This window comes from Phalaenopsis equestris, unplaced genomic scaffold, assembly GCF_001263595.1.
Source record: "Phalaenopsis equestris unplaced genomic scaffold, ASM126359v1 Scaffold000977, whole genome shotgun sequence".
NCBI classification, from domain to species: Eukaryota; Viridiplantae; Streptophyta; class Magnoliopsida; order Asparagales; family Orchidaceae; genus Phalaenopsis; species Phalaenopsis equestris.
In genome coordinates this window covers 139,576-154,727 of record NW_018165416.1, presented here as the reverse complement: position 1 = coordinate 154,727, position 15,152 = coordinate 139,576, and the positions used below count along the sequence as shown (strand labels likewise).

The 15,152-nt window shown below is 35.7% G+C and overlaps 1 protein-coding gene across 2 annotated transcripts in view; it reads right to left on the bottom strand.

Annotated features, from left to right (window-relative positions):
- LOC110032585 (actin-related protein 6) overlaps positions 1-15,152 on the bottom strand; it is a 38,720-nt gene that overhangs the window by 10,964 nt on the left and 12,604 nt on the right. The window contains exons 4-5 of one of the 2 annotated variants that reach the window (XR_002294864.1): positions 4,632-4,731; positions 4,488-4,538 (exon numbers count right to left, since the gene is read on the bottom strand). Coding sequence is in view for 1 of the 2 variants with exons in the window: in XM_020736255.1 (XP_020591914.1) it covers positions 4,488-4,538; positions 4,647-4,731 (136 nt within the window). In the remaining variant the exon portion in view is untranslated. The remainder of the gene's footprint in view (positions 1-4,487; positions 4,539-4,631; positions 4,732-15,152) is intronic. The other variant, XM_020736255.1, reaches the window with a different exon arrangement.

Sequence of the window (15,152 nt, the reverse complement as noted above, 5' to 3'; positions counted from 1 at the left end):
GGCGTAGTCCGTTTCGTCATCCGGGGTCGCTCGGACGACGTCGTCGACAATCGGGTCAAAACGCGTCGAAATTCAAATTTCACATAATTTCGACCCGCGATCGATCGTCCCAAGTGGTTTAATCGAGCATTCGACAAGTAGCAATGCAGGCGATGCGAATTGCGGCGATCGGACGCGCGCGGGAGTGCGAATTGTGCAGAAGGCCACCCTAAGGCTCAAAAGGTCCTATAGGGATCCCTTTTGGGTTTCCTCATGTTGGTTTCACCCTTCTAAATGCTAGAAGTTGATACCACACACTTGGAACCACAAAAGAGGACGAAAATAGGTCGAATTAAAACGAGGCGGGCACCACTTCTAAGGTTCTAAGATAGTCAAGGGAGGTCGCTAAGGCTAGATCCTAAACCCTAAGAGGAAGACTAGACCTCACTAAAAATGAGGTCAACACTCATACAAGTCGTCAATTCATCTTTCCCAAAGAAGATGATTCAAGGGATTAATTGAAAATCTCAGTTGTTTGCTGCCATGTGGATACAAGCAGCAACATGTAGTTTTCATTAAAGGAGGGCAGCGAGAGACCTCGCCCATTAAAAAGATAAAATAAGTGGATAGCAAAGAACAAAGCTGAGGTTGATAAAATCCGCATTGAAGAGCAACGCAAGGCCTTCGCCAAATGCTACGATGAAATAAGAGGATGAAACTTAACCGTAACTACAACGACCGACTTGGCGGATGCACGTCAGCAACCAATTAACTCATTAGAGGAGTGTTCAAGATTAAAGACCAAATGCTCCGAGCTCGAGGGAGAGATGAAGTAGTTCATGAGAGTGTGTACCATGCAGACCCCTGAAAAGTTCATGGAGTTGTTGTAAAAGACCTCCATATAGAAGAAAGTCTTGTGGATAAGCATATTGAAGGAATGAACTTTTGTTTGAACGACTTAACCATAAAACAAATTCCCCCTCCAAAGTGGTCAAATATGGATAAGTTCAAGGAAATGAAGGAACCAAACTCTGAATGAGAGATTGAGCCAGACTGAGAGCGGTTTTCAGTTGTTTTGACAAATTTTATTGTAACTCACTTATTCACTTATAATGAAATGAGATTTTCTTTTACAATTATTTTTTTATTTTATTGATTTGAAACTTTATGAAGCAAACTCATAGAATTCGTCTATGAAAATAATTTGAACTTTCTTCAAAATACATTTGTAATATCATGTGATCAATTAATTGAAACCCATAAGACAAGCTTTCAATACTTTAACACCAACATAAATTAATTGTAACCTGATCACTTAAGGAATCACATATGTAGAATCTAATGCATGGTTAGATAATGGCAATTTGTCAGAGTTGAAATGTACAAGACAATCCAAGCCTTCTGCACTAGAACGGTACTTATACCATAAAAAGATTATCTCAAACATAACTAAACCAATCAATAAATAAGTCAAGCTTTGGATCTATGTCGAGCCTATGACAAGCGACCTCGATGTCGACTCCTGACATCTCTTTAACTGACTAGGTGAATACATCTTGGTACTCACGGAGGATAACGATCAATTCATCCTTTCATAGTACATCGAAAATAGTAGTAAGTCGGAACATTTTACATGGATCTCCCTCGACAGCGACAACTTCTCGTATGAATTCATTTGTTTCCAGATCACATTCTATATATGTGTTGAGCTATAATATCTCCTAAAACACACTTCTTACTATTTGCAGATAGCAAGTGTGAGATTGTTCTTAGTCTTTCCGTACAATTATCAACTCCACCTAGGAACTTAACCTCAATGTGGTATGTTGAAATGACATTTTCAAAGGTGATCAGAGGGTGGCCAAAAATCACGTTATAGGTTATTGGGGAGTCGGCTATAATGAAGTTGACCATTGTTGTGAATTTACTTGTCCTTTTCTCCCCAAGTAGCTGGTAGTGAGATGAATCCCGCGGCTTCATTCTTTCTCCTAAGAAGCTCAACAAAAGTCCAAAGGTCAGGACAAAGTGTGAAGATCCCAAGTCCATTTTATCATATAGACATTTTGAAGATGATATTACAAAGCTTCCTGTGTTTATGAGAATATTGTCTACCAGGTTGTAATCAACACGATGACCACAATTGCATTGTTGTATGGGTTCGCCTTGGTGGGCAAGTCATTATCAATAAATGCAATAATAGGATTAATAATTAACCGGCGTCGGGATGAGTTCGTAAAACAAATCTCTCTTAAGTGAAGTCTTTTAAGCCTTGATTGGAGAGGCTTCTGACCCGTCCCCACTGAGGATGGTCAAGACTACGCCCGCTACTTGGATTGCCTAAGCCCAGATAAATTCATTGTAGGTTTCCTCAACATGTGCATTCCCTTGTCTCTAAGTAATAACCCCTGATACGACAAACTTATTAAAATTTTCAGCTTAGATTAACTCTTCAATCATGTTACGTAGATGTATTTACTCTTCAGTATTATAACAAAAGTCATTATATATCTTTGTAGGTCACGAAAATGACCCTAGCCTTCATTAGCATCAATTTTAATAAGTATTCATTATTCTAGGCAATCTTGGCTATTGAGACTCAGAATATATTTTCTTGAAGTAGTTGGTGGATGGGTAGTAGCAACCTCCTCTCCACCTGCTATAATTATCAACTCGACTCTCCTCTTATTGAACTGACCCTTTTCTAGATGACTTCAACACTCAAAAATGTGCTCTTTCCCAAAATGGAAAGTGTCAATGCTTCTTAAAACAAGCCCCATGGGGTGACTTCCTTCCACACCAACCTGACCAACTCTTCTTCAATAGATGTATCTCCTAGTACCTCGCTCCATTGATTTGGGGAGGAGAGTTATATTCATTAACAAAACTGTGATTGTTGGTCGATTCTAGAAACTCGGCTAAAGTTTTAGACATTGCAGCCAAAAGTATAATAGAAAGTGCCTTATATCGGCCTCCAGGCGAGCGTTGTGTGTTATGACAAATTTAATGTCTCTAACCTCTAGTATCTCCCTCTGAAAATGAGTAACAAAGGTTCACAAAAATTTCCCTGGCTCTTCTAAGGCCTACGAGCTCTTTCATGGCTTCTCCACGCTAGCAAATTATGCAACAAATATGCACTTGAAATCCGCATAGATGGTTATCACTCCTAAAAGCAAATTGCTAAACCACCTGAGTGGCAACTCCTTTAGAGTTACGAAGAATAAATGAAATTTAAAGCGTCATTTATTCTAAGCAAGCACGCTGTTGATTCAAATGAAGCAATGTGGTTAGAAGAGTCAGATCTACCTCGATAAGATTCCAATAATAGAATCTTAAATATCATTAAGGCCTCCTCCTTGGTAATATCTTTGGAGAAAGCATTCTCTAGTTGATATTATCATGGGATTCCAATTTGCCTTCTATCCCCTTCGTACTCTGAGGAGGTTGAACTAGCGTTGTCAATAAGGTACGTATCATCCTCAACTAGAGCAAGGTATGAGTTCCTTCTCCTACCAAACACGAGTATTGTTCTCTGGTATGTTGTTAATTCTGGAGGGAGTACTTATTCCCATGTGCTTTGCCTTAGTGTTTGTTGGAGCATTTCTAGTATCACTGTTATCATATTTTCTTTTAATTCATTGATTTATTGTAACAAATTCTCTAATATAGTTCATGTTGCTAGTGATTTCCCTATTATTTGGGTATGTTCCTCGTGTGACTCATATTCTTGTATGTGGCATGATCTAAGCTCGCCGCATCTTCCAAAATGTTCAATCATGATTTGTTTGTAAATCCACACCACCAAGAAAATACGTTGAAATAAGAAAAAGCTTGAGCTTAAGAAAAAATAGGGAATAAATGAGAAAAATGAGCTTCTTTAACATCTAGAAATTCCACCCTTTGCATTACATTAATCACCCTATTTATAGGAGGGTAAACTTAAGCGTCACAAATTAAATATTCATTAAACTCGGTGTCCCGAGAAATCTTTGATCTATCTCTCTTGTCCCTCTTCTGGCAGGGGTATTATACTTAATATTATCCTGGCCCCCCATGCATGAATAATTATTTCTTATAAAAAATGTCTTTCCACGAGCAAAACTTACTAGTGATGCATCTATCACTCAACTCAGTCGTGGGACAAGTTGATCTTCTTAGGCGAGTTGATCTCAGGAGTAGTTAGGCAAAGTTTGTCATGGGAGGAGTTGAGCTTCCTTGGCGAGTTATCAAGCTGCCTTAGTCTGGTTAGGCATCTACATGTTGACCACCATAGGTGAGTTATTGCCAAAAACTCTGTGATTGAGTCGATCGGTCAAACTGATTTAGCCAAACTAACTAGGGCAGCGAGCTCTCTCCGTTCATATGCCGTACCCTCTCTAAATAAGATCTATGGACTTTCGATCATACATACAACATCTAAGTTCAAAGCCATGCATACACATGAGTGCGCATGAGTTTTAGAAAAAAAAAAATGTAATGAACAGTTGAACTATAGTCATCAATCATCTTACAGCCTTTCTGCAAGTCGAGGAAACAATGTGCTTCCACCAGTCAAGATAATGCTGAAAAAAAAAAAAAAAAGATTTATAAGTTATTTAAAGAAAAGCGAAGAGAAAAGGAAGTTACATAGCAATACACATCATTCTGAGATTTACATCAATGGGAATTACTTCTCAAAGAGTACAGGATGAAGATAAGGATGGCATGCATTAACAGCTCGGACGATACATTCAGCTAGTCCAGCTTGATTCATACCTATGGAGAAGGATAAAGCATAAGGTATCATAGGTAAATGTGAAATCTCAATTAGAGAATTCAAAATGCCGTCGGAAAGATCGCATACAAGGAACATGTAACTCAAAAATGAAGAAAAAAAAATGAAAACCGCAATATCAGTGGCATATATTATTTCACTGCATTGATAAGCAGCTTAAACTGAAAATTGGACAGACAATAAAACACCAATAATATATGTCAGCGAATATTTAAACCAGGACTCTTTCTTTGATCATGTTTACATACTTCACCTGAAGTATAGCTTGAATTCGGTGATAAAAAAAATGCAAATAAATTTAAAAATTAAGATCCTATGGTCAACTGAAGTTCACAGTTCAAAATTTATCAGAAGACTGCATAAAAAAGGGACCAATACCAAAAATATAGGAAAATGAATCTGAATAAATCAACAAAGTAATGCTTGAGGCAGGTCCCTGCAGAATTCAATTGGTTAAATATCTAGTCTAAAGAAAAGAATAAGGCCTAAGAATTTAAGCATAATACACTTACATGAAGTAGAATATGACATTGTTGTTATGACACAAAAGAGTATTGAGTTTAGTTTCATATCCGATAAGCAAAAAAAAAAAAAAGTTAATGCAAAAAAATCAAACAATTGGCATTCACCAATATCTAGCTGTAAGCAAAATACATTTACATGAAGTAGAATATGACATTGGTGTTATGACACTTAAGAGCATTGAGTTTAGTTTCATATCGGATGAGCAAAAAAAAAATGTTGAAGTAGAAATATCAAACAATTGGCATATTTTAAGTAACAGTGTATCTAGCCCTACTCTGATATCCTTTTAATTTGCATTCACAAGTAATATCGAGGTTACAGATTCAAGTGGGATTACGTGAATCATGTAGTTTGTGGCTCCCACAAGTATTGGAGGAATCTAACAAGATCAAGCAAGATTCATAAAAGATTGGCAATACTTGGAACAAAAACCAACCAATGTAAGCTCCCAATTGATGCAAAGTGATTTTTGATGGCAGTGAGGACAAATTTGGGAGAGGAGGTTCTGGTTACTCAACGTTTTAAAAAAATGTTGTTCAAAGCGCGCTTTTCACATAAAGAATCGCAAAGCATGTTCTTCGCTTGAGAAGCGCACTAGTGAGCACGCATAAAAAATCTTTTAGCTTGGTAGCAGAAGCAAGAGCAGGCATGGGCTTTCGAGCGGATCGGGAGCGGGGTACCAAATAAGGTTAGCAGATATTACAGAACAATATGGGGTGCCCTAATACTAGGCCAAACAAGCAAACAATTCCGCACTGGAGCGGAGACGAACCAGTAGCTGAGCAGGGACAAAACCACGCAAGCAGTAGATGAAACCGCGACCATTGAGCAGAGACTAAGCTACATGACGAAGAGCGCATGAAGCCACAAACATACAGAAACACCACCATCTCCACAATGGAGCACTAGTTCGATCATGCAGAAGAAGAATCTGTAGATATGACTCAATTTCTCCACTTCAGCTGGAATGGTTCCCTTCAAGTTACACCTCAAACCCAAGTGTTTAAGCATGGTTAACTTTTCGAATCCACTCAAGATAATGCAAAAGAACTTTTTATTTAAGAGGACAATAAAAAGAAAAAGAAAAAAATGATAATTAATTATCCACAAAGAATCATAGGTTGATGCTGGCCAATATTGTGATATTGTTCATAGTTTTTATGATGATCAAATATAGTGTTCACATAAAAAATAATAATTTTTAAATTCCATAGTGATTAAAATGTACACAAAAAATAAAATGAACACTTCAATTTAAGTGTAGTTCATATAACAGTTCTTTTGTTGTTCATTCAAGCTATTGTTGCAGTTCTTAGTATCTAATTTTCAATTTTAATAATTCGTGTGGAAATATAACCTTATATATATAATATACATATCATGCTTTATAATGTATGGGGCATATAAAATTCTTTGATTTCAGGCTACAGTTACAATTCAATGCCTTCTACTTGATATATGTAAGGCTATATCTTATTTTTAAAAGGAATATTAAATAAGGCAAATAAAATGAAGTTTATTTGCATTAGATGATTCGCTTAGTTTATGGGGAAAATTCGCAAGTGCGCTTTTGCTTTAATTCCATGTAATGTGTAAGCCTGTAAGGTAACATTCTCATTATAACCTTTTTTTTTTTTTTAACTTAAGAAATCAAGTTCAAGATCATTAAAATTTAATGTGCATTTTACTTTAACTGTTATTATTGTTTTAAAATGACACTTTTAAGTCACGTAAGAGAAAAGCTAAAGCTGAACATAGCAATGAAGTTATTCTCTGTTGTTTCTATATTTTTCGAAAATTTATTTTAGAGCAAAAAAAATTTAGGTACGGCCAACTCAAATGAGAAAAAAAGTTTCAACTTCGAAATACAAAGTTAAAATCCGAGTCAAGAACCATTTGCGACAGACATATTTATTATGGTAAATAGTCAAATGCAAGTATATCTTGGGCTAAGGAGCATCTCATCAATCCTTCTGATGCATCTAAAAGAGTTATTACATATAAGAAAGTACTTTAAGATTTAAGGAAAGAATTTGCTTTACAAGGACTACTAAATAAATTAAAACTGACTATATGTATGGAACATAATTAAAGAGTGGTTGACATTTTTTTAAGAATCAAATACTCAATTGTCCTTGCACTATGGAAAGAGAACATTTGAATAGATTTTTGGATTAAGGAGCAGCAATACAGTTACAATGAAAAGTTCAATGAACCATTTCCTTTTTAAAGAACCAAAAAAAGAGATTACCAAAAAGAAGGATATGAACAAATTGGAATAAAAAATATATAAATAAGAAAATTGATGAATTGTGATCATATGAGATAAAAAATTAGGCAACCGTCCTATCATGAATTGAGAGTTCATTTACTTGAAAAAGAATTGCAAGCAAAAATGAAGGATATGAAAAATCACAAATAAATTTTGGCAAGAGAGAGATTACGCTTACGTCTGATTGGTAGATTAATTGTAGAAAGCGGTCTAAATTGATTTTTTTGTTAATTCATTATCAAGCACTATATTGTTAGAGTTGATATATGTAAATGGATAATCAAAAACTAAAACGAAGTTCCTTAAACTCTTAAATGCATAAATTGAACAGATTGAAAAAAAATTGTGCTTCATGCAAAGAAAGATAATCAACCGAGCTATATACTTACATATTGGTAATTTATATTTTTTATTAGAATAAAACGGCTATCCCTATATCATTATTACTTATTATTTGATTTTATTCCTAGATTATGTTTTTCCGCTTTTATTTTATTCTGTTTTATTTTCTTTCCTAATTATTTTAATCTGTTTTTATTGCTTTCCATTATTATGCCTCCTGTAATTGGGTTTAAATACCCCTCTTTCTATTAATAAAACTATACTGTTGCTTCCTCAAATCTAACATGATATCAAAGCCAAGAATTCAACACTAACCGCCGACTCTTCCTGCAGTCTTTTCCCCTGCAACCGACTCTTCCTGCTGTAAGAATTTCCCTGGTGTTCCCCCTGGAAACTCTCCCAGCCAGGCCCTTGGTATCAATATAGCAGCCAGACCAGTAAGAATTATCTCCCGTATATAGCAGCCAGGCCTTGATATTCTCCAGTTGAGACCGACCTGCCGCTGTTCAGCGTGGTGTTCCTTTTTGCCGCTGTTCAAAGTTGTCTCTGTTCTTTTTTGCCGCTGTTTTCTGCTACCTGCAGTTGCCATTATTCCCGTTTCTGTACCTTTTTGCCACTGTATCAGCAACCTGCAAGCGGTTTCCAGAAATAACAACCTGAACAGCTGAATTTATGAAAAGATCCTTCAAATCACTCTTTAGCTCCTGGTTTGTGTTCTCCAGATCAAAAAAGACATGTGCAACGTTCTCCTCAAATAAGGCTTCCTCTGTAGTTCCCTGTTGATACCCATCAACCGCAGATCTCTTCAGCAGCAGATCCCAACCCTTCCACAGGAAAGCACTACCGCAGCCCTTCTCTGCAAACTTTCTCTTCTGCCATCCCTGTTGATCCTTCTCGCTGGGTTTGGCTCCTGCTTCTCAGATTTTCTACAGTACGGCTCCAAAATTTTCTGTAGTCCAGCTCCCAAACTTACTCAATCTTTCCAGCAGCTTTCTTGCAGCTTTCCATCAACCGGTGAGTTACAAATCCATCATGTCTCGGAACCCCAACCATATTTCTTTTGGCTCAATCGGAATCATCTCAAATCGTGCTCTACCGTCGTCCATGCCACCTCAAACCAGTCACTCCACTTGTGTTTACAATCAAACCCAACCACACTCGAGACAAGTGCTTGAAACTTCAGGGGTAAACCGACATACAAACCTTAGGCCAAATCCTCTGCTAGGCTTCACAGCAACGTCCGAATCTACCCCAGTTCAACCAACTCCCACACGGAACATCCCAGAATCCTTTGAATCCTTAAGAAACCAGAAAGAGCAATTGATCAAGCTACTTGGAACCCATCAAGTCTCTATGGGTCCATTTACCCGCCACTTTTGACAAGATATTCTTCCTATGGCTTTCACAGCTTATTTCACCTCTAGTTCATGGATTATTGATTCAGGTGTCATAGATCACATGACTAGATGCTCACAAGTTTTCTCGACTTACTATTCGTGCTCTAGAAAAGATACCATCAGAATTGTCGATGGCTCCTGTAGTTCCATTGCTGGCAAATGGTCAATTGTACTAAACTGATCTGACTTTGGAGACTATTTTATATGTTCTACAATTGCAATATAGCTTGTTATCTATCAACAAATTGACAAATGATATTGATTGTGTTGCTAATTTCTCTTCTAACAGTTGTGTTTTTTAAGACCATCAATCGGGGAGATGATTGGAACAGCTAAGAGGGTAACCAGAATCTACTACTTCCAAGAGAAGAGCACGGAGAGTGAGAACACGTCTCTCAGAAGCTAAAGCTTAACTCAAATCATTGAATGTCTCATTATGTTGTTGCATTGTCGTTTAGGCCATCCTAGCTTGCAATATTAAAAAAATTTATATCCTTTAATGTTTTCTAATAATAATATTTCTAATTTCAATTGTCAAACATGTCAGTTAGTCAAACAGCATCGGATCCATTACCCACCCCACACTTACACACATTCCACTCATTTTTCTCTCATTCACAGTGATCTATGGGGACCCTCTCGCACTCGTTACTCCCAGCTACACTAATAAATGCTGGTTCCTGACTTTGGTTTATGACCACATTCGAATTATGTAGATCTACATTTAAAAGAAAAAATCGGAGGTTGTTGTCACCTTCCAAAACTTCTGCATCTTCATTTTAATTCAATTCAAAACTCCTATTCAGGTCCTTCAGACCTACAATGGCCGTGAGTTTTCAACTTTATTTTGGATGAAATCTTGGTGAGTAAAGGGCGTTCTCCACCATAGCTCATGTACGAACGCTTCTCAACAAAATGAAGTACCCGAAAGGAAAAACTGTCACCTTCTCGATGTTGATCGCTCCATTATGTTTCAATCCAATATTCTAAAAAGATTTTAGAACGATGTCATTCTCACTACCACGTATCTCATAAATAGAGTCCCTTCTAAAATTCACAAATTTTGAACCCTCCTAGTCGTCTTAATGTCATGCCTCCCCGCTAATTCACAAATTTCGAACCCTCCTAGACCAATGAAGTTGACTATGAGGAGACATTTGCTCCAGTGGGTAAATTAAATATTATTCGAGTCTTGTTGTCACTTGCGGTGAATATGGATTGGTCATTATTCCAACTAGTTGTGAAGAATGCATTCTTGAATGGAGAGCTGATAGAAAAGGTGTACATATCTTTCCCCCCAAGTTTTGATTTTAATGCCTCCAGAGGACAAGTGTGCAGCCTACCAGTCCCTATATGGGCTAAAGCAATCCCTAAGGGCCTAGTTTGACAAATTCACAAAGGTGGTCATTGGTCTTAGTTTTAGTCGCTCAATCGGATCATATCCTCTTCTTCCGGCACTCCTATAATGATCAGGTAGTTATCCTTATTGTGTATATTGAAGATAGTATTCTTACAAGTAACGATCTTCCAGCATTGGAGGCCTTAAAAGATATTTTTACTTCATCCTTCGAGATGAAGAATTTGGGATCCCTCTGGTACATTCTAGGCATGGAAGTAGCTCGGGTCTCCCAGGGAATTTGTCAAATATTTGATTGATCTCTCGATAGAGAACAACCTTCTTTTGTGCAAACTTGTTGTTGTTTCCATGAATCCAAATGAAAAATTATCTTACGTTCTCAACGTTGTACCTCTCAATAAAACTCATTAACAATGTCTTGCAAGAAAACTCATCTACCCTGGCTCATTCTCGACCCGACATATGTCATGCAGTTAGAATAGTGAGTCAATTCATGCATGAAACCTACGAGCACCACGTCCAGGTTGTCCACCAAATCCTCCACTACTTAAAAGGTACACCGAACTCAGGTTTGTTTATTTCCCGCCACACCTCTCGGTCTATGTTGTTTATACAAATGCTGATTAAGCCAGATCAGTTCATGACAAGCGTCCCATCTCGAGGTATTGCTCATTTGGGAGGCAATCTTGTCACATGTAAAATCATGAAATAGTTTGTGGTTGCCCGAAACAATGTTGAAGCTGACTTCTGATCCATGTCCTTAAGAATTTATGAATCTCTCTGGCTACGCATCATATTCCGTGAATTTCATGTGTCAACATCTATCCTGCTACAGCTATTATGTGATAATAAAACCAAAATCAACATTGCTCATAACCCATTCCAGCATGATCGTACCAAACATGTGACAATCAATAGGCCTTTAATAAGAAAAAGATCGAGTCTGGAGAGATTTGTTTTTCATATATGCCCTCCAGTGGTCAACTAGCAAACATCTTTACCAAGAATTTATCTTGTCTTGTTTTCAATGATTTTAAGTCCAAATTAAACATAACTGAAATCTATGCATCAACTTGAGGGGGGAGAATTAGAATATAACGGCTATCCCTACGTCATTATTACTTATTATTTGATTTTATTCCTTGATTATGTTTTTCCTCTTTTGTTTTATTTTCTTTCCTAGTTATTTTATTCTGTTATTGTTGTTTTTCATTATTATGTCTATTGTAATTAGTTTTAACTACCCCTTCTATCAATAAAATTATGTTGTTCTTTTCTCAAATCTAATATTTTTAATATATATATATATATATATATATAGATAAAAGAAATGGCCTAAGGCTATTATACGAGCCCTAGCCACCCTCAATGTGCCTAACAATTCGAGTACCACACCCTCCACCGAGGGGAATGAACCCCAAACCAGAGGGGACTTACAACTGACAAACAGATGCCCGACCAACTGATCTAAGTATAGAACTGGTGAGATCCATTCTCACTCATTTTTTTAACATCTTTTCAAACCCTCATGAGCATATATAAGCAAAAAACAAATTTAAGACACACGTTTGCTTCTGAAGATTGGAGCAAGTTTAGATTTAGTTTTGAGGAATGAAAGCAAAAAAATCCTCCTCAAGAATAGATTCTAGAATGGTGTGATTTATACTTTAAAGGTTAAAAGCCAAATGGTTAAAATGTTACAGTGAAAACAACAGACAATATGTTATATTTATAATGCAATAAACAAATTCACGAATGTAATCCATTGTGCATTTGGAAGAGATGCAGAAAATATGACCAAATTTTTATTTATTGACGATAGATAGAGGTATCAACTTTGACAATTATTGCATCAAACTAAATATTCTTAACCAAGAGTTTTTTTTTTTAAGAGAATAAGTTTGAGATGTAATCAAATGGACAATTAATGAAAGACTAATATATGCAGCTATGAGCATGTTAGTGGCAAAACAAAAGAAAAGAATGATCGTAGATCAAGAACTTTTTATTTATAAACATGTTGGAGGTTTATTCGCCACTGAGTCATCCATAATAGCGATAAACATAATTAATTGAATATTCTAGATAATTTTAAGTCTTTAATACATAAAAATATTTTTAAGTGAAATTATATTTATAATATAGCGTACGCGTGAGATATGTATGATCCGTTAGCCCCAACTTTGCAAAAACTGATGTCAAGATCTCAGTATTGACTTACAGTATTGTTGGGTGTGAAAGGAACTAAAGTGTTATTTAGCAGACTGATACTTCACCAATTTTAAACAAAGAAATATCTCAAGCGTTTTATGCATTAGTTTTGATTTTCACTCATTTAAAAAAAATTGAGTGAAAAAAATCCGCTAGATCAAAAGGACAAATAATTTAGTTTATATCAAATGCAATCAAGCTTTCAAGAAAATATTCAATCTGAGAGATCATCTTAATCCAATTGTTTTGAATTCAATTGATGGAAAGTTATGAGTAGTTAATTAGAGAAATACAAAATACTCATGAGCAACAATATGATGATGAAGATCTCACTCGGAGACAAAGTGATGCAGTTAATCGAAGATGATCTGTAAAATTTAGTTGAACAAAAAAATAAAAAGAGTTTAAGTATATGAAAGCTAGTTCATATCGACTTGTATCTACTATATTGTAAAAAAGAGAACGTGAAATTGACACACGGGAAAAAGCTGAAGAATAAAATTTTAAAAATGAAAATTTTCTACATGAAACAAAAAAAGATTATATTCATGAATGACAAGATGATGACTACTGAATTTTTTTAGCTTGTTTATGAAACCAAGGTTTTATTATTTTTTTATGCTTTAAAACTTAGAGTTTTTATGAATTATAAGAGTTTTCTCTGCAATTTTAGTTTTTAATTATCACCGTAAACTGTTAGAAATTGTTTAAAATTTTAATTTGTAAGTTCAACCTCAAAGTTTGCTTTCAAGCTAAGGGTTTGTTTGGGGCAGTTGTAGTTGTTTGAAGAAGAAACTGCTGTTAATTTTTTTTTTTTTTTTGAAAAAGTCAGGTCGCAGCTTTTTAGTAGCCACAGCAGGTAACCAGATATGGTGGAAAAATACAGTTTTTAGTTGCAGTTTTTTAAGAATGTTGGCAAAAAACAATTTTACCAAACAGGAAAAACTGTTGTGCGGCACCGCACCGTCGCCCCAAGTGCACCCTAAAACTTTGCTTACATTTTATATTCAATATCAAAATTTAAGTCGATTATTCCATGTTTTATAATTGTTAAAAATGTGTCAATACATTTTTAGTTTATATAAATTATAAGTGTTTTGATTAATAAAAGTGTCACTTTACTTTGCCCTCTGCACTTTGAAGCAATAATAAATTTTTGTGTGTAGCATTATGATTTATAATTTAAAAACACATATTTTATATTCAATATCAAAGTTTAAGTTGATTATTCCATGTTTTATAATTGTTAAAAAATGTGTCAATATAGTTTATATAAATTATAAGTGCGCGCGCACGCCCGCACGCGCGCGCGCGCGCACACACACACACACACACACACACACACACACACTCACACACTATATGGGCAGGCACACACACACTATATGGGCAGGTTTACTTTTCTATGAAGTGTGTTTTGGTAATGAAAAGAGATTCGAGAAAGGGGAATTAAGAGGGAAATTGTGAATAGGAGAAAAAGGAACTTGACAAATAGAAGGAAGAAAAGGAACCATTTGGAAATAACAATTAGTATTTTTGTATTCATCTCAAAAATAGTAGAATAAGTCCCTTGAGTGGCATTGGATACAAGCAAAATTTCATTGAAACAAGTAAATTGCTTTTTTCTTTTTCTAGGTAATATATATATATATATGATTATTATTACTTAATTCTCATTCTTTGTCATTGCCCTCATGCACATAGTTTTCCCCAACAATTAATATTAGACCTAAGCTTTAAAATCCTAAAGGAACTAGTCACTAAGGATGGAAATATGATGACAATTTAAATGGCTGCATGCTAGAAGATGTAGATGGCACTAAGATAAGGTACATTCATATCTTTTGGAAGAAAAAATGATAATCATGAAAAAGAAGAATGAAATCTCTTAGACAAACAATCATTTATTTAAAAAAAAAATGTTTCCTTAAATATAATACAAGAGAAAACTATGGTTGGACTGATGAATGCTTTATCAAATATGTACGAGAAGCTTTTGTTGAGAAATAAGGTATATCTATTTAGAATGTTATTTAAACATGGGATGGTAGAAGACACTTCTATAGTGGAGCATATCAATGAAATAAACTAAATCACAACTTAGTTGAGTTCAACTAACATCAACTTTCGCAATGAAGTTGGTGCCTTATTGACGTGGGGCTCAGAGAGCCAGTCGATTGAACCGGCTGGCAACAAATCCCGGTTTGATTGGAGAGCGATCCAAGTCTCTACTGAATCAAGTGGGATCTATATGGAACAAAACTACCACCTCCCCATCTATTCCTTGTGTTCTTTCCC